At 40.7% G+C, this 20,733-nt stretch overlaps 1 protein-coding gene across 1 annotated transcript; it reads right to left on the bottom strand.

Moving 5' to 3' along the window:
- Positions 1–208: 208 nt before the first annotated feature.
- On the bottom strand, positions 209–20,499 carry LOC110538545 (UBA-like domain-containing protein 2). The gene is made up of 3 exons (XM_090193718.1): positions 19,679–20,499; positions 13,945–14,001; positions 209–3,538 (listed from the first exon to the last, which is right to left on the bottom strand). Exons 1-3 carry the CDS (start codon positions 19,796–19,798, stop codon positions 3,179–3,181), a joined length of 537 nt encoding a protein of 178 aa, XP_090049844.1. The 5' UTR covers positions 19,799–20,499; the 3' UTR covers positions 209–3,178.
- Between the last annotated feature and the right edge of the window lie 234 nt (positions 20,500–20,733).

Here is a 20,733-nt window from a genome sequence, read left to right on the forward strand (position 1 = left end):
GTACTATAGAGACACTACTTATAGGGATATATAGATTCCTATAGTTATATGCAGTGTCATATCATTACGGAAGGGGTTCCCTTCCAGAAAATATCTCAAAAAGCAAAGTTACTTTTATGATGTGTTCAAAAGTGCCTTAGCAACCATATTTCATAAAAGCACAACAATTATTCTCAGCAAAAACAAGACCCCAGAACAACTCCAACACTTAGCAGATCATACCTTATTTTATTAAACATATAAATACACATTTCAACAGGGGAAATAAACACAGTACAGGAGAGAAATATCTCTATAAAAAGCCGGATTAGAGAGATGTAAATGAGGGTCCATGAGAAGTTCTTGTGTTACTCAAGTGCACTGCAAATTGCTTGGCGTTTGACTTGTTTTCGGATTTCCATCAGGCATTCTGCACATCTTGTATGGGTGAACATGACGTTCGAACATTTCATAACACCCAGTTTGTACAGATATCACGGGGGACCAAATGGTCTACTGTTGACCGAGATTCATGAGAGCCTTATAAAATATGTTGATGAATTCCAAAGCTGTGGCAGGAGATTGGAGACTGGGTCACATCACCACAGGAACCATAATCCCCCAACACTACTGTGTCTGGGTGTGTTAGTTACCACAACAATACTGAGGAGGAGGAGCCAGTAATCCACACAGCAGGAAACACTCATTATGGGACCACCCTCCACTCCCACCTTGTTAAAAACACAGAACTGGAAAATCACCAACCAAAACTCATGCAGTTGACAACTAACGTTCCCCTTAATAGAACACATGAGTTAATGAATGAGGTGGTGCTATGAACACCCCAAGAGGAACCACCGTTGAGGTTCTAATGTCCATCTGAAAAGATCCATGGATTTAGAACCAGAACAGACAGTTGAGCAGTGTCCCTTCTTTCTGGTGGCATTGATAAGGGTCCACATTGGCCAGGTGGCATCTGTCCAACGTTACATGACTGTCCATATTATACATTATAAAATCATCCTCACAAAGGTCACAGCTTGACAAATGTGATTTGACATGTATTCAACCAGAGGGATCGTGTGAATATGATTGTCTGAGTGAAGAAGTGGCAGGCAGGCATAATGTTAAAGCATCATTTAGTGAGGGCATGAATGAATGTGACATTATTTCAGATAAAGTACCCTCTGTATACAACTGCAACATGTTCAGACCTCCCTATTCCCTCTTTATTGTGATAATTATAATGAGAATGATGGTGAAAATGGCTACCTTTCCATCTGTCACCATTGATAGATTTGCAAATGTTCTGACATGGGCTGTTGTATGAAGAGCTCACCTATAAGTAAGACTCTGGGTTATGAAGCATTGTTCATCAGTACACTGAATCTCATATGTAAACATTGCCTGAACAATCATTTAGTCAATATTTGCAACCCGTACTAAATTCATAATTCTATAGTTGACAAGACACTCAATTCATCATCAGTCAATCAAGTAATTCCACTATTCTAACGGAGGGAATTACACACGTTTTGAGCACTAGGAGAGATTCTGCTAATCTGACCCATTGAAACCGACTGTTTCTGCAGGGAATACATTCGGCCTCTCCCATTTAACCAGAGGTAGGACCAGTTGATCTTCCGCTAGAGGTTGTGTAGTAAATCACTGAGTGGGCCTCCACTCCCCATAGAAACCTGAAGAGGTAGCCTACTGATGGCTCACACCCATCTATATTAGTCAAAACATTTGCAAACCAGATTAAGTTCAGTGTTGACAGATAACTGAGATCTCAATCTCGTCCCCAGACAGGTTACAGAGTTCAATGTTTTTGCACTTTGTTTCTGCTGAGCCTTTATTTACAATGGAGTTCAGAAGATGTTTCCATAATTGTCACTGAAAACCAGTTTACATTATCAGTCAAAAGAAAGTTGACTAGGCAAGCCAGTTAAGAACAAATTCTTATTTACAGTGACGGCATACCCTGGCCAAACCCCAACGATGCTGGGCCAATTGTGCGCCACCCTATGGGACTCCCAATCACGGCCGGTTGTGATACAGCCTGGAATCAAACCAGGGTCTGTAGTGACGCCTCTAGCACTGAGATGCAGTGCCTTAGACCTTTGACATCCATAGGTAGAAAATGTTCCCAAATACAATGATAAAAATGCATCAGCCTTTAAACTGGCTTCAGGCTTCCATCAAATGATTGCATACTTTGCTGTGTCTCAACACAAACTGAATTACAGTATTAACATTTCTTTACATGTCTCCTTAAAACACCTCTGATGTGAAGGTCAGCTTTCAGACACTTTAAACCAAAGCTTTGAGTCCACACATACTGAAGAGCCCACTTCTCAGACACAACAGCATGCAGTGGAGCCACTGAGTCAGGTTTCACTAAGCTACATAGTACTTACAAAATAGACATTTTAAAAAGGGATACATGGCTACATGAAACTTGACAAAATGGCTACAGTGTTTCTCCATGATCTGTACAATACAGATCCCCATACCACAAACAATATTGAAAACATATTTTTTCTGGGCCATAAGATCAGCCGAGAACACAAAACCATCATCATTTGTGTTGCAGTCCCATTTTGATTTTGTCTGCTGGTTATTGTGAAATCTGGTCACATCACTGGAGCGTTATTGAACCCCAAGGGAGAGAAGAGTTTTGAAAAACAGCCAATGATCAAGCACTTTAGCAGATCACATGGCTCCTATCCTAAGTATGTAAGTGCTCTGCTGGGTCCAGGGCTCGACTTGCATTGACAAAGAAAACTGCCTTTCCCAGAGTCCTTTGGGGGGGGGGGGGGGGGGGGGGGGGTTTAGAGACTCCATCCCCTTCGTTATATTCCACTTCCTCATATTGTTATTAGTGGTTCCCTCCCGGTTCTTCCCAGGCTTTGATGAGTTATGATGAAGAAAGAGAGCAGAGACAGACGTCCTCCAAAGAACCTCCTCCAGAGGACGTCATCATTTTAGAAAAACAGAAAGAAAGGAAGGAAAACAACAGTAGCGTGTCTTTACCCCTTGGCCAACAAGACCCTTTAATCCTGACACCCAACCCCCCTAGTAGATTCATTAGGCTGCACATAGCCTAGCCTAGCCTAGCCTAGCCTAGCCTAGCCCAGCCCAGCCCAGCCCCACCCTATCCTCCCCAGCCCCCTCCTTCCCACACCTGGGTAGAGTCTCATCTCTGGCCATGCAGGACCGATATAACAGGGGTCTGCTGGGCACTGCCGGGCTGGGACACAGGGGGCCACATGGGGGTCTGGTGCATGTGGTGGTGGTGCTGGTAATGGTGGTGGTGCATGTGGTGGCCTGTGGGCGAGGAGGGGGGCAGCCAGACGGGCTGGTGGTTGGGGGGTGATGACGCCCAGAAGGATCCGAAGCCAGCTGTGGAGGAGGGGGGGGAGCAGGCCATGGACACCTGGGTGGGACCTCCGCCTCCGGAGCTCCCCGAGCAGTCTGACGCCCTCAGCTTGGAGAACATGGTGATGGTGTCGGGGAAGTTAGGCGGCGTGGCTGGGGTGTTCCTTGGAGTGCACATCTGGAAAACAGAAAACACGTGGGGTTTAAAATGAGTGACTTACATTGAGTTGAATGCACTTCATTTTAACATTCTGTCCCAATGATTTGGTCCCCATGGGGTGCTTCCATTGCTGCTGCCTGCTGTGAACTCTATGTACCAATTGAAGGCATGATTGGTGAGTTCATAAAACAAATAGCCTAGACTAGTTAGTTACTGTTGTGGGAGGCAGTTCACTTGTAGACTTGGGCATTGTGTGCAGTACAACTGCTGAACATTGTGAAGACAAGGTTTCTAAACCCTGCAGCCACCTACATCCATTCACTGTGGTACACATGGCAGCTTAACATGCTGTGCAGTTGCACAAAATGTCAGATGTCCCCACTGAGGCCATGAATGACTTTGTAATTTGTAAGACTGAGTGTGGTGCCTCAGGATAGAAACACCCCCACCACCAACAGGGATCAGGTAGCAGGCTAGCAGCCATTACAGGACGGAGGACCTTCTTAGCATTGCAGCAAGAGGTCAGGGCTGTTTTATTTCTAACACACAGCCACAGCCCCTCTGACATGAGGGTCACGCAAGCACCCGAAATGTGGATCTAATAGTATGAAAGAGGTGTCTAAAGTTGAAAAGGTAAATTGATTAGGTCACCAAACCAGATTAGAGCCTGGGACAGGCATGGTCATAGCTAGTGAAGATACTAGACATTTTGAAAGTGGAGGGAGCAGAGTGTAGTGCAGCATACAGTATAGTATTGAATATCGTGAGGAAGTGAGGCACAGTCTTAGTGTTGATGTGAGGTGACAGGTCTGTCAGAGTGAGCAGCAGCTGCTCCAGTTAGGAGATGGACAAGCATGGTTTCAGTCTGTCTGGGTCTGATGGTTGACCACACTGAAACTGCCCCTCCTGCAGGATCCAAGATGGTGGTCCATACAGGGGGTTTCCTGTTTTTCATGGGAGAGACGTGACTGAGTTAATCTTTAAGCTGTGAATTATTTAACGTGTTTGTTATGGAAATTAATAGTAAAGGAGAGATATTCAAATATGGGTTATCTAGTCAAGTGATCAAATTTAGCTATAAAGCAATGAAGTCGACCCAGAAGCAATACAGCTGCTTAGACTGTCCAGATGCAGCTGTAAGGCTAACTATAAGGCTTGGTCCTAGTGAAGCAGTGAGTAGGTAGACAGAACAATAACAATGACAACCGTATGCTGGGCAGTGTTTAGCTACAGTGCTGTGCTGGGAGGGTGGGGCCTTGTCTAGCATGTTTGGCTCAGAGGAAGGGCAGGTCTGGACTGGACCCCATCTGCCGCCCATCGTTACACAAAACACATACACACATTCACAAGGAGGTTTGAACACAACGTACTTTCAAATGTTGCGATATCATCCTTAATGTTTACAATAGTGGTACAGCCAGTAATAGTATTAGTGGTAGGGATAATAGTAGTAGTGGTAGGGATAATAGTAGTAGTGATAATAGTAGTAGTAGTAGTAGGGATAATAATAGTAGTAGTAGGGATAATAGTAGGGATAATAGTAGTAGTGATAATAGTAGTAGGGATAATAATAGTAGTGGTAGGGATAATAATAGTGGTAGTGATAATAGTAGTAGTGGTAGTGATAATAGTAGTAGTGGTAGTAGTAGTGATAGTGATAGTAGTGGTAGTGATAGTAGTAGTGATAGTGATAATAGTAGTAGTGGTAGTGATAGTAGTAGTCATTGTAGTAGTGATTATAGTATAATAATAGTAGTGGTAGGGATAATAATAGTAGTGGTAGGGATAGTAGTAGTAGGAATAGTAGTAGTAATAGTGATAGTAGTAGTGATAGTGATAATAGTAGTAGTAGTAGTAGTGATAGTAGTAGTGATAGTGATAATAGTAGTAGTGGTAGTGATAGTAGTAGTAGTGATAGTAGTAGTGATTATAGTAGTAGTGATTATAGTAGTAGGGATATTAGTAGTAGGGATAATAGTAGTAGTAGTAGTAGGCATAATAGTAGTAGTGGGGATAATAGTAGTAGTGGTAGGGATTATAATAGTAGTAGTGGTAGGGATGATAATAGTGGTAGTGATAATAGTAGTAGTGGTAGTGATAAAAGTAGTAGTGATAGTAGTAGTGATAGTAGTAGTAGTAGTAGTAGGGATAATAGTACTAGTAGTAGTAGGGATAATAGTACTAGTAGTAGTAGGGATAATAGTAGTAGTGGTAGGGATTACAATAGTAGTAGTGGTAGTGATGATAATAGTGGTAGTGATAAGTGGTAATGATAATAGTAGTAGTGGTAGGGATGATAATAGTGGTAGTGATAATAGTAGTAGTGGTAGTGATAATAGTAGTAGTGAGAGTGATAGTAGTAGTGATAATAGTAGTAGTAGTGATAATAATAGTAGTAATAATAGTAGTAGTAGTGATAATAGTAGTGGTAGGGATAATAGTAGTAGTAGTGATAGTGATAATAGTAGTAGTAGTCGTGGGGATAAAAGTAGTAGTAGTAGGGATGATAATAGTAGTAGTGGTAGGGATAATAGTAGTAGTGGTAGTGATAGTGATAATAGTAGTAGTGGTAGTGATAGTAGTAGTGATAGTAGTAGTAGTAGTGATAGTGATAATAGTAGTAGTGGTAGTAGTAGTGATAACAGTAGTAGTAGTGGGGATAGTAGTAGGTATAATAGTAGAAGTGTTAGGGATAATAGTAGTAGTGATAATAGTAGTAGGGATAATAGTAGTAGTGGTAGTGATAGTAGTAGTGATTATAGTAGTAGTGATTATAGTAGTAGGGAATATAGTAGTAGGGATAATAGTAGAAGTGGTAGGGATGGTGATAATAGTAGTAGTGGTAGGGATGATAATAGTAGTAGTGATAATAGTAGTAGTAGGGATAATAGTAGTAGTAGTGATAATAATAGTAGTAGTAGGGATAATAATAGTAGTGGTAGTAGTAGTAGTAGTAGTAGTAGTAGTAGGTATAGTAGTAGTAGTAGGGATAGTAGTAGTGGTAGCTATAAAAGTAGTAGGGATAATAGTAGTAGTGGTAGGGATAATAGTAGTAGTGGTAGTGATAGTAATAGTGATAATAGTAGTAGTGATAGTAATAGTGATAGTGATAATAGTAGTAGTGGTAGTGATGATAATAGTGGTAGTGATAATAGTGGTAATGAAAATAGTAGTAGTGGTAGGGATGATAATAGTGGTAGTGATAATAGTAGTAGTGATAGTGATAATAGTAGTAGTAGTAGTCGAGGGGATAATAGTAGTAGTAGAAGGGATGATAATAGTAGTAGTGGTAGGGATGTTAAGAGTAGTAAGGATGGTAATAGTAGTAGGGATGGTAAAAGTAGTAGTGGTAGGGATAATAGTAGTAGGGGTAATAGTAGTAGTGATAGTAGTAGTGATAATAGTAGTAGCGGTAGTGATAGTAGTAGTGATAGTTATAATAGTAGTAGTGGTAATAGTAGTAGTAGTAGGGATAACAGTAGTAGTAGTGGTAGGGGTATTAGTATTGGTATTGATAATAGTAGTAGTAGTGGTAGTGATAATAGTAGTAGTGGTAGTGATAGTAGTAGTGATAACAGTAGTAGTGGTAGTGGTAATAGTAGTAGTAGTAGGGATAATAGTAGTAGTAGTGGTAGGGATAATAGTATTGGTATTGATAATAGTAGTAGTAGTGGTAGTGATAATAGTAGTAGTGGTAGTGATAGTAGTAGTGATAACAGTAGTAGTGGTAGTGGTAATAGTAGTAGTAGTAGGGATGATAATAGTAGTAGTGGTAGGGATGATAATAGTAGTAGTAGGGATAATAGTAGTAGTGGTAGGGATGATAATAGTAATAGTGGTAGTGATAATAGTAGTAGTGGTAGTGATAATAGTAGTAGGGATAATAGTAGTAGGGATAATAGTAGTAGGGATAATAGTAGTAGGGATAATAGTATTGGTATTGATAATAGTAGTAGTAGTGGTAGTGATAATAGTAGTAGTAGTAGTAGTAGTAGTAGTAGTGATAATAGTAGTAGTAGTGATAATAGTAGTAGTAGTAGTAGGGATAATAGTAGTAGTAGGGATAATAGTAGTAGTAGGGATAATAGTAGTAGTAGTAGTAGTAGTAGGGATAATAGTAGGGATAATAGTAGTAGGGATAATAGTAGCAGTGGGGATAATAGTAGTAGTAGTAGGGATAATAATAGTAGTAGGATAATAGTAGTAGTAGGGATAATAGTAGTAGTAGTAGTAGGGATAATAGTAGTAGTAGGGATAATAGTAGTAGTAGTAGTAGTAGTGGGGATAGTAGTAGTAGTGGGGATAATAGTAGTAGTGGGGATAATAGTAGTAGTGGGGATAATAGTAGTAGTAGGTATAATAGTAGTAGTAGTAGTGGGGATAATAGTAGTAGTAGTGATAATAGTAGTAGTGGGGATAATAGTAGTAGTAGGGATAATAGTAGTAGTAGTAGTAGGGATAATAGTAGTAGTAGGGATAATAGTAGTAGTAGTAGTGGGGATAATAGTAGTAGTGGGGATAATAGTAGTAGTGGGGATAATAGTAGTAGTAGTAGTGGGGATAATAGTAGTAGTGGTAGGGATGATAATAGTAGTAGTGGTAGAGATAATAGTAGTGATAGTTATAATAGTAGTAGTGGTAGTGATTATAGTAGTAGGGATAATAGTAGTAGGGATAATAGTAGTAGTAGTGGGGATAATAGTAGTAGTGGTAGGGATGATAATAGTAGTAGTGGTAGGGATGATAATAGTAGTAGTAGGGATAATAGTAGTAGTGGTAGGGATGATAATAGTAATAGTGGTAGTGATAATAGTAGTAGTGGTAGTGATAATAGTAGTAGTAGTAGTGGGGATAATAGTAGTAGTGGGGATAATAGTAGTAGTAGTAGTGGGGATAATAGTAGTAGTGGTAGGGATGATAATAGTAGTAGTGGTAGGGATGATAATAGTAGTAGTGGTAGGGATGATAATAGTAGTAGTAGTAGTGGGGATAATAGTAGTAGTGGGGATAATAGTAGTAGTGGGGATAATAGTAGTAGTGGGGATAATAGTAGTAGTGGGGGTAATAGTAGTAGTGGGGATAATAGTAGTAGTAGTAGTGGGGATAATAGTAGTAGTAGGGATAATAGTAGTAGTAGGGATAATAGTAGTAGTGGTAGGGAAAAATTGTAGTAGTGGTAGGGATAATTGTAGTAGTAATAATAGTAGTGGTAGTGATAATAGTGGTAGTGATAATAGTAGTAGGGATAATAGTAGTAGGGATAATAGTAGTAGTGGTAATGATAATCGTAATAGTGGTTGTAGGGATAAAAGTAGTGATAGTGAAATTAGTAGTAGTGGTGGTGATAATAGTAGTGGTACTGATAATAGTAGTGGTGGTAACAGTAGTGATAATAGTGGTGATGGTAATAGTAGGGATAATAGTAGTAGTAGTAATAATAGTAGTAGGGATAATAGTAGTGATGGTAATAGTGGTAGTGATAATAGTTGTAGTAGGGATAATAGTAGTGATGGTAATAGTAGTGGTAGTAGTGATAATAGTAGTGGTAGTGATAATAGTAGTATTAGGGATAATAGTAGTGGTGGTAATAGTAGTGGTAGTGATGGTAATAGTAGTGGTAGTGATAAGTACTAGTAGTACTTGTAGGGATAATAGTAGTAGTTGTAGGGATAATAGTAGTAGTAGTGGTAGGGATAATAGTAATGGTATTGATGATAGTAGTAGTAGTAGTAGGGATAATAGTAGTGGTAGTGATAATAGTAGTTGTAGTAGGGATAATAGTAGTGATTGTAGTAGTAGTAGGGATAATAGTAGCAGGAGTGATACTAGTAGTAGTAGGGATAATAGTAGTAGGGATAATAGTAATGGTATTGATGATAGTAGTAGTAGTAGTAGGGATAATAGTAGTGGTAGTGATAATAGTAGTTGTAGTAGGGATAATAGTAGTGATTGTAGTAGTAGTAGGGATAATAGTAGCAGGAGTGATACTAGTAGTAGTAGGGATAATAGTAGTAGGGATAATAGTAGTGGTAGTGATACTAGTAGAAGTAGTAGGGATAATAGTAGTGGTAGTGATACTAGTAGTAGTAGTAGGGATAATAGTAGTGATGGTAATAGTGGTAGTGATTATAGTAGTTGTAGTAGGGATAATAGTAGTGATGGTAATAGTAGTGGTAGTAGTGATAATAGTAGTGGTATTGATAGTAGTAGTAGTGGTAGTGATAATAGTAGTAGTACTAGGGATAATAGTAGTAGTAGTGGGGATAATAGTAGTAGTAGTAGTAGAGATAATAGTAGTAGTAGTAGTAGTGGGGATAATAGTAGTAGTGGTAGGGATGATAATAGTAGTAGTGGTAGGGATGATAATAGTAGTAGTAGGGATAATAGTACTGGTAGTGATAATAGTAGTTGTGGTAGGGATAATAGTAGTGATGGCAATAGTAGTGGTAGTAATAGTAGTGGTAGTGATAATAGTAGTAGTAGTGGTAGGGATAATAGTATTGGTATTGATAATAGTAGTAGTAGTGGTAGTGATAATAGTAGTAGTAGTAGTAGTGATAATAGTAGTAGTAGGGATAATAGTAGTAGTAGTAATAATAGTAGTAGTAGGGATAATAGTAGTGGTGGTAATAGTAGTGGTAGTAATAGTAGTGGCAGTGATAATAATAGTAGTAGTAGGGATAATAGTAGGAGTAGTGGTAGGGATAATAGTATTGGTATTGATAATAGTAGTAGTAGTGGTAGTGATAATAGTAGTAGTAGTAGTAGTGATAATAGTAGTAGTAGTAGGGATAGTAGTAGTAGTAGTAGTAGGGATAATAGTAGTAGTAGTAGGGATAAAACTAGTAGTAGTAGTGGGGATAATAGTAGTAGTGGGGATAATAGCAGTAGTGGGGATAATAGTAGTAGAAGGGATAGTAGTAGTAGTAGTAGTAGTGGGGATAATAGTAGTAGTAGTAGTAGTGGGGATAATAGTAGTAGTAGGGATAATAGTAGTAGTAGTAGTGGGGATAATAGTAGTAGTAGGGATAATAGTAGTAGTAAGGATAATAGTAGTAGTAGGGATAATAGTAGTAGTAGTAGTAGGGATAATAGTAGTAGTGGGGATAATAGTAGTAGTAGGGATAATAGTAGTAGTAGGGATAATAGTAGTAGTAGGGATAATAGTAGTAGTAGTAGTAGTAGTGGGGATAATAGTAGTAGTAGTAGTGGGGATAATAGTAGTAGTAGTGGGGATAATAGTAGTAGTAGTGGGGATAATAGTAGTAGTGGTAGGGATGATAATAGTAGTAGTGGTAGGGATGATAATAGTAGTAGTAGGGATAATAGTAGTAGTGGTAGGGATAATTGTAGTAGTAATAATAGTAATAGTGGTAGTGATAATAGTAATAGTGGTAGTGATAATAGTAGTAGTGGTAGTGATAATAGTAGTAGTGATAATAGTAGTAGGGATAATAGTAGTAGGGATAATAGTAGTAGGGATAATAGTAGTAGTAGTGGTAGTGATAATAGTAGTAGTAGTAGTAGGGCTAATAGTAGTAGGGCTAATAGTAGTAGTAGTAGGGATAATAGTAGTAGTAGGGATAATAGTAGTAGTAGTAGTGGGGATAATAGTAGTAGTGGGGATAATAGTAGTAGTAGTGGGGATAATAGTAGTAGTAGTGGGGATAATAGTAGTAGTAGTAGTAGGGATAATAGTAGTAGTAGTAGTGGGGATAATAGTAGTAGTAGTAGTAGGGATAATAGTAGTAGTAGTAGTAGTAGTAGGGACAATAGTAGTAGTAGGGATAATAGTAGTGATTGTAGTAGTCGTGATAATAGTAGTGGTGGTAATAGTTGTGGTAGCAGTGTAATTAGTTTACAGGAAGGTCCTAGTAAAGGAGTAAATCATTATATTTGGCTAGGCTATGGGCTCAAACCAGAACTTCTCCTACAGTATTTATGGTCTTGTTTTGTCATCAGAAGGCGCAGGGTAGAGCTTGTACTGCCCCACAGCAACAAACAGTTACATCCCTCATGGGCTCACACACCAGAGGGGAAACAGGTGATATGACAAATGCCATGTGCTACCATGTGCTACCACAACCACTACTACAACTACCACCACTATTTCTACCACCACCACCACAACTACTACGACTACCACCACCACAACTACATCTACCACTACTACGACTACCACCACCAGTACTACCACCACCACAGTGCACTACCCACTTTCCATGAATTATATTATGTACAGAGTAAAGAAAAGAAAAAAACAATGTAATTAAATTGATATAGGAATGTCATCCTCTCTAGGACTTACTTATTATGACTTGTTTTCTCAGTTCAAGTACCAGGCCTAATTAAATAAATAAAAACCCAGCCCCATGTTTACAACAAGCAATGCAATCCTGGATGTCAATTGGTTGTGGAAATGTGACCCTTCGGTGTAGGTTTAAGGCTATAAGAGTCCCTTACATATACACATATTTGTTCTCCATGTATAGTCAATAGTGTTTGATCGAGGGCAGTGTTGTGTACATTATTGTTGCTACACGGAGCTCTTTCTTCCCCACACCCACTGTTTCCCCTGTGGTTCCCCCAGGCCCCAAGGAGAGTGCAGGGCAACCTAGAGAGAGAGAGAGCGGGGGAAGGACTAACACCCACAATACATGGAGATGGCTTGCAGCTGCTGATGATTGCCTCTCCACACTCTCTCTATCCTTTAACAGCCCTTCCTCCTCCTCTGTAGCAGATAGCTCTCTTACATCACTCCTCCTCCCAGCATGCACATGCCCGCCTCACACACAAACCTACTTGTACACATGCACACACACACTCGCAAACACACAAACACCCTCCAGCGGTATGATGTAATGGCTGCACAGAAAAGAATAACAAACCCTGGCCCCCGCCACTCACACACTTCCTCTCGCTCAAGCTCGAACATGCTCCTCCCACCCAAGAGGAAGGGAAAGAAGAGAGAAAACCAAAACAGTGTTGTAGCAGCAGAGCAGCAACAGACAGATGATAAGGGGATGGCTGGGTTCAGTGTACATGTCAACACTGCATGCTCACAGCACAGCCTCCATGTGGTAAACATTACATTACATTTCCAGCTCGCTGCTCCAGGGCTTTTACTGGTCAGTTGAAGCAGAAGGTTTCATGCATGGACCACATGATCACTATAGCCGTTAGGGAATAGCATTGCGTAAATTGGCTTGAGTCAAGGACAGGGGCCAGCCTTGTGCCATTGCTATCATCGAAGTTAAATTAGCTATTAGCTATATATATAGCTATATATAATTAGCTATATATCCTTCCTGTTTGGCCCTGTCCGGGGGTGTCCTCGGAGTGGGCCACAGTGTCTCCTGACCCCTCCTGTCTCAGCCTCCAGTATTTATGCTGCAGTAGTTTATGTGTCGGGGGGCTAGGGTCAGTTTGTTATATCTGGAGTACTTCTCCTGTCCTATTCGGTGTCCTGTGTGAATCTAAGTGTGCGTTCTCTAATTCTCTCCTTCTCTCTTTCTCTCTCTCGGAGGACCTGAGCCCTAGGACCATGCCCCAGGACTACCTGACATGATGACTCCTTGCTGTCCCCAGTCCACCTGGCTGTGCTGCTGCTCCAGTTTCAACTATTCTGCCTTATTATTATTCGACCATGCTGGTCATTTATGAACATTTGAACATCTTGACCATGTTTTGTTATAATCTCCACCCGGCACAGCCAGAAGAGGACTGGCCACCCCACATAGCCTGGTTCCTCTCTAGGTTTCTTCCTAGGTTTTGGCCTTTCTAGGGAGTTTTTCCTAGCCACCGTGCTTCTTCACCTGCATTGCTTGCTGTTTGGGGTTTTAGGCTGGGTTTCTGTACAGCACTTTGAGATATCAGCTGATGTACGAAGGGCTATATAAAATAAATTTGATTGATTGATTGGGACCCAGCTACTTCGCTGTGCCTGACATACGGAGTTGGCATAACAATGCATATTTTCATGCAATACATGTTGAAGGAAAAGGTTTCAAAATATTGTGTAAGGTTTAAGAATTCATGATATGAAACGTATGTTGCACTAAAAAGCATGGTGCCGGTCCATGTGGCAGTATATCTTAAGTAAGCTTACCCTAAAAGGCTTGGGCAGTGTTGAAAACCAATAAGCACCGTGGAGTAGTACAGCAGGTTGTAGACTTTACTACTCAGGAGCGATAACTCCAGTGATGTCACTCTGCCAGACACAGCTGTACTACTATGCCCATGGCTCTAGTCCTGTCCTGTTGGTGAATCTGTCCCTCTGTCTGTCTGACTGAAGAGGAGGAGCAGACTGGCCTGGTCACTGACGCTGCAGCCATACCGTAAATTAGCTCCCTGAACACACTGACAGAATGTAATACATGCCTTAGGCCCTTTTTTCTTTTTTAAGGGGAACAAAATGCACTTACCATCTGGTGGTGGTGACTGGGGATGTTGGCCTCCTGGAAAAAGGAGCTTAAGGCTGTCTGTGGAGGGAGAGAGAGAGACAGAACGAGGGGAAGAGAGGAAATTGTCTGTGAGAACATTGTGAGCACTTGAACTGCCATTTGGGGTAGGGTGGGCATTTGACCTTTGACTGTTCAAGTACTCGCATTATTTTTTTCTGAATATTCGGGGGAAAAAATACTTTTAGAACACAAGGCCCACACTGGAAAAAGTGTGCAGTTAGCTATGCCAACAGTGCGCAACAAAGCGTAATTTATCATAACCAGTGAAGATAACGAATCCTAATTGCTAAATTGCCTCATATACATTGAGTGCACAAAAACATTAAGAATACTTTTCTAATATTGAGTTGTGAATGACCCCCCCACACCCTTTGCGCTCAGAACAGCCTCAATACGTCGGGGCATGGACTCTACAAGGTGCGGAAAGTGTTCCACAGGGAAGATGACCCATGTCTCCAATGCTTCCCACAGTTGTGTCCAGTTGGCTGGATGTCCTTTGGGTGGTAGACTATTCTTGATACACAGAAAACTGTTGAACATGTAAAAACCCACCAGCGTTGCAGTTCTTGACACAAACCGTCTCAATTGTCTCCGGGCTTAAAAAAACGTATCTAACATGCCTCCCCCCTTCATCTACACTGATTGAAGTGGATTTAACAGGTGATATCAATTAGGGATCATAGCATTCACTTGGATTCATCTGGTCAGAGCAGGTGTTCATAATGTTTTGTACACTCAGTGTATATTCAATCAATTAAAAAACAAGTGCCATTTAAGATACATTTACTAAACCTGTAATATCAACTGGTTGTATTATATATTGGAACTCAATCTTCAAAAAGGTAGTAACCTCCACAGCCAAGGCTAACCAATCCTAAAATGACACTAGCAGTTCGCAAAGTGGGGTCGTCACTAGTTCCCACAGCCACAAGGTCAAGCTTTCGAGTGGCGCAGCGGTTTAATTAAGGCACTGCATCTCAGTGCTAGAGGCGTCACTACAGACCTTGGTTCGATTCCAGGCTGTATCACAACCGGCCGTGATTGGGAGTCCCATAGGGCAGCGCACAATTGGCCCAACGTCGTCCGGGTAAGGCCGTCATTGTAAATAATATTTTTTTCTTAACTGACTTGCCTAGTTAAATAAAAAATAAACTATGCCTGTTTCTACAACGTCTCTTCTTAAAATCAGATTTTAAACCTAACCTTATGCCTAACCTTAAGACCAAAAAGCAAATATTTTGTTTTCATGAATTGTTCAGTACAGTCAATTTTGACTTTGTGGTAACTAGTGACAACCGCAATGTAGCATATTAAAGCGGAAAATGACGCAATTATTACAAAATTGCAGCGCATTGTTGGAACACATATTTCCCTACTTCAGTCAACCAGTCCATTTTGAATTTGTGATAAAAGTTAGATCTGTTTTTATAGACATTTATTTCTGTAGGCCTAACGGGAGCTTGTGTATCCCATCAGTTAGATCTGTTTTTATAGACATTTATTTCTGTAGGCCTAACGGGAGCTTGTGTGAGCACTCATCACGCGTGTCTAGAGGGAGCGGGTCAGAACACAACTGAGTGAGTGAGACAAGGAGGTTAAAGGGAATTTAGGGAGCAGAACTTTGTAATGCTTGGCGTTGTTTCTTTTTTGTTGTGTTACGCAAATGCACATGCAGAAATCGAACATTAGAGTCCACATTTTTTTTTGACGAAATAGTTCTACAGTATAAACAAATTATAATCTCTGGTTAAAGATTGAGTTTTGACGTCCGTTCCAGTACTCATGCCCATCTTTAGTTTGCGGACCACAAAACACTAGTAACACATTTCACCTTCCAATCCGCTCACTGTGGAGAGCCTGAGCCCCATCCCCCTCTGCTAGCATCGGCCTTTGGGTCAGTTGGTACAAGTAGATCACATGACTCTGGGGTTAAAACTATTATCCTCCACTGTCTAAAACAGGGTTTGTAAACCACGGGAGAGAGAGGCAGTGGCAGACAGGCTAATGGCTCAGTGAGAATGTACACACTACACAGGCTTGTTTAAAATGATAATTAGCATGGAAAAGAAAACCGCTAGTAGCCTAGTACTGTTCCTTTACCTAAAACTAGTGTTACAACTCAGTGACATGTAAACAGTTTAGGCTATATAAACTACCGTGAATGGGGTATATGTGCTATATTCTCAGGGACAATTCACATAGGCCACAACAAAACCTAGTTTGTGACAGCCTTCCTCTGACGGGCTATGAGGAAACACAATGTAAACAAGTAGTCCTACTTTCAGTTGCTGCCCTTGAACACAAACAAGGAAGTCCATAGGCTACTTCTATTGTTTCACTCTGTTGTTCTTTTTAAGAGGTGGAAAATTTACAAATGCTGTGTCATTCCTTCGTATACAAATCGCCTCATATGAATGTGTCTTAGTAACTGGATTAAAATAATTGCATGCAGCCTACTACTAAAATGACAGCATGTCTAGCTAAACCTTAGTGCTTTGCCTAGCCTCCATTTCCCTTCACTAGAATCTCTCTTTGCTAACACTTCAATGAATGTGTGGTTTCCCCTCACGGCTGAAGTCGACCCCTCCCCCACAAACCATGCTCTGTGGTTGTTTGACAACAGCAGCAGTAGTGCAGGAATGTCTGCTGCTCAACGTGACACACATATCAACATGAATGTGCTGCACTGCCATTGTCTACCAGGCTGCTGGGATCACACTGTTCTTTGTCTATTTATGTTAAGTGTGTTTCTGTGTACATCCAAGACCATCAACAACGGTTCCGTTTCACACACAAATAATGTAGGTTACAAACACACAGTGCAACACCATATCTAAAAGCATCGGCATAAAGGTTTCAGTACTACTCATGGGCTTTAAGTGAGAGCATCCATTAACTGACGGAGCAGAAAACCTAGCAATGGAGCAGAGAACCTAGCAATGGAGCAGAGAGTAGTCATGACAGTGTTGCTTATGTAACATGACTGACAGAACACTGCAATGAAGCCTAGCACTAGGCCTATATAAAAGCAGAAGAATTGAACAGGTGTCTAAATGAGGGCACAGCAAACAATAACAAAAACATATTTTAAAAAACAGCCTGAAATAGGACAAATATAGGTGAACACCAAAAGAATACTTAGGGTGATACGGAAGAGTGCAGAAGAAAGAAGTGCATTAATAATGGTGTAGTAACAGGGACAATGAGGCTGAGTGGGGGCTATGCCATGAGGGAGTGAGAGTACCGAACATGCCCATGGATACAGCCTGCCCTGCAGCCAGGAGCCATGACGACACAGCCTGCTCTGCAGCCAGGAGCCACGAGTAGACACGACGACACAGCCTGCTCTGCAGCCAGGAGCAGCCCAGTGAGAGGGACATTATACTGACATCATAGAAAGATGACTAGCCACAAAGACAATCAATTAACCAATAAAGGCTAACATTTTGAGATTGTATTATACATAAATATTTTACATAGAGACTCTACATATACACATACAATATATACAATATGTATACACAATATATACACAGAGAGCACTAAACATTAGGAACATCTTCCTAATATTGAGTTGCACCCCCTTTTCCCTCAGAATAGCCTCAATTCATTGGGGCATGGACTCTACAAGGCGTCGAAAGCATTCCACAGGGATGCTGGTCCATGTTGACTCCAATGCTTCCTACAGTTGTGTCAAGTTAGCTGGATGTCCTTTGGATGGTGGACCATTCTTGATACACATGGAAAACTGTTGAGGATGAAAAACCCAGCAGCATTGCAGTTTGTGACACACTCAAAACGGTGCGCCTGGCACCTACTACCATACCCCATTCAAAAGGCACTTAAATATTTTGTCTGAATTTTTTCACCCTCTGAATGGCACACTTGCACAATGTCTCAAGGCTTAAAAATCCTTCTTTAACCTGTATCCTCCACTTCATCTACACTGATTGAAGTGGATTTAACAAGTAACATTAATAAGGGATCATAGCTTTTACCTGGTCAGTCTATGTCATGGAAAGAGCAGGTGTTCCTAATGTTTTGACCCTCCACTCCTTAGCCAACAGCATCTGGGAGAGCTCAGCCCAGCCATTGGCAACTAGCCCTTTGACCTTGAGCCGGACAGGTTGCACAGAGGAGGCGAAGTTGTCTCTGCAATGCATCTGCTCCAATCAAGCTACAGGCTGACTCTGCTCTCAGAAGCTTGGGAGGAGCTGAGCAGCCTCCTCAGCCCCTTCAAACCACCTGGCCCTGACACTTCTGCCTGCGCGTAAGCACTAACAAAAGCTTGGCCATTAGACAGAGCGGAGGTGTGTTTGGGAAACCATCTGAAAGCAGAGGCCTGAAGCCTCAGATCTTCTCAGCATCTCTCTGTTGTCCATACTTAGGGCCCTGTTGAATATTTCAAACCAGTGGCCTTGCATACTTTTCATTATACATTACTCTAGGGTGTGCTTCAACATGAACTGGATTTTTCTTTCATATCATGTAGTGAATTATGCATTCACTAAAAAAGTACGTTACTATTACGCTCATTCAAATTACAATTCCACCTTGCTGCTCTGGCTGAAACCATGATTGAAAAGGGTCACGCTGTGTGTCAGCTTAGAAGAAACGCCTGTGTGCATCTCTGAGCCAGGACTAGGAGTACTGGATATGAACAACTGGAAGGATAAGGCACTGTAATCTGCCTAAAGATAGATATCCCCTATGAATACTCCTGGACAAGAGTACGGTCAATCCAGGAGGTCCCCTGTGTCACCTTTCCCTAACCTTGTTCAACAAGCAATCATAAACACAATGTTCTTTAAATGTGTGTTGTGAGTGTGTTTATTGGTGCACTACTCTTACGCAGCCAAATATGGAATGTAATAACTAGTAGCAGCTTGTTCCAAAATTGGAAGTGTGTATTGACTGGCCAGAAGTCATACCAGTTGGGACTGAGGTATGAATTGCTGTGTGTGCTAGCTGTGTAACATACATGCTATACACTAAATATCCTACACATTTTCAGAGCAGCGGCAATATTCAAAAAACAAAGGCAACGTTTGAGACACCTTTTACTTACTACAACAATGGGGTCTGGACAGGAAGAGCCTCTGTGTGTTTGGTGGTGTCAGGTCAAGAATGTAAACAAAGTTAACCTTATGGATTCAAAAACCTCAACCAGGTATTTTCTTCGCTCTCTGGATGGCCAGTTAGTTAGTTATCAAAAGCCGGTTGCATTATTACTGTATCTAGCTAAATTAGACATTCGAGATGGATTATGTTCATATGGCATTGAAATAAATCAGATCACACTACTATCAACTGCAACCATGGCTAGTTAGATCATGCAAATGTATATTGAATATGAATATTGAAAATGAAAAACCTAACATAAAATAACCAATGTAACCAATATAGATATCAAAACAATAACGTTAGCAGCATCAATTTCCCATCTCGTTAACTGGTGTGAACAGCCAATTCGATTGGCAAACACCGCATTTCCTAATGTTAGCCCAGGTCTTCCGGATTATCCATCGTAAAAGCATGGTCGTATGACTGGGTTTACTTACATGTTTGTAAAAAAAAAAAAATCGCCATTCACTAATTTCGGAGAACTTCTCCTTCTTTGCCTTTGTTAGCTAGCTAAAGTGGCTAGTTAGCCGCATCGCTATGAAACCAACATATAAACACACACATCGCATACCTCGAATTGCCAGTGAGCCGCTTGAAGAAGCTGCTTCGCTTGATCAGCAGCACAACCAGCAGTCAAAACAAACTGGTTGATCATCACTTGATGCCTGAGTTCGTCCATATTCACCGACATAACCGCTCTTCACCCCACCTCAGTTATCTTATCGTTGAAACTTAGGAAAACAAAGCCTCGTTTTTTTTCTTCAAAATTTCGAATTCAATCGCTCAAACCTGACCCTCCTTACCACGCTCTACCCTCGCCTTCCAGTGACAACAAATATGTCCATGTCATCACCAACAACAAAGCCAAGCACAACAGCTGATTGGATAAACAAGTCAGCAAGATTGTACGGGCTGGTACACCATTGGCTATCACGCGAGCCAGCAAGCCGTCGGAGTAAGGTAATTGCAGGGTACATATATTCATGGATTGGATACCAGAGGATGAGTAAATCACACCTATTGGCTTATTTCTATAAGAAGGTATATGAGGGTCGTTCAATAATTGGTCAATTTAGAGATAACGTATTGAAAAGGTCCAGGATTGGTATTTCTATTGTAAATATTTACAGCAACGTTATGATGGTTGTCTTTGTGCCACACCAAACAGTCAGAGACATATTGTACTGGTTACAATATAGGCACGTTTCAAATGCTGTACATTTGATCATAATAACAGTAGTCGATAATATAACAGTTTATACAGTTTTCCCCCAAACAGAAAATACATAATAATAAATGTGCTGTGCTTTCGGCGAGTCTCTGAATAGCTGATACTATGTTATGAGACAGCATATACAGAAGAAAAGTGTATTAATTTCTGTCTGCATTGGTGCCCAAACACGTTCCGTGTGTTATTCTCTGTGATTATCTCTGAGTACTATTCACTAGGCAGTGGGATGTCAAGCTCCCTCCCTGCAAGACTGAATAATTCAGCTGAGGTGTAGGTATACAGTATATTAAAGGTGAAAGCGTGACAGAGAAGACTATCTATTATGTATTGTAGGTGGGTGTTACCTGGATAATGTGAATTTGATGGTGTCTATTAATAATGGATTGGAGACTACA

This window comes from Oncorhynchus mykiss, chromosome 12, assembly GCF_057628025.1.
Source record: "Oncorhynchus mykiss isolate SJ-2025 chromosome 12, ASM5762802v1, whole genome shotgun sequence".
NCBI lineage: Eukaryota > Metazoa > Chordata > Actinopteri > Salmoniformes > Salmonidae > Oncorhynchus > Oncorhynchus mykiss.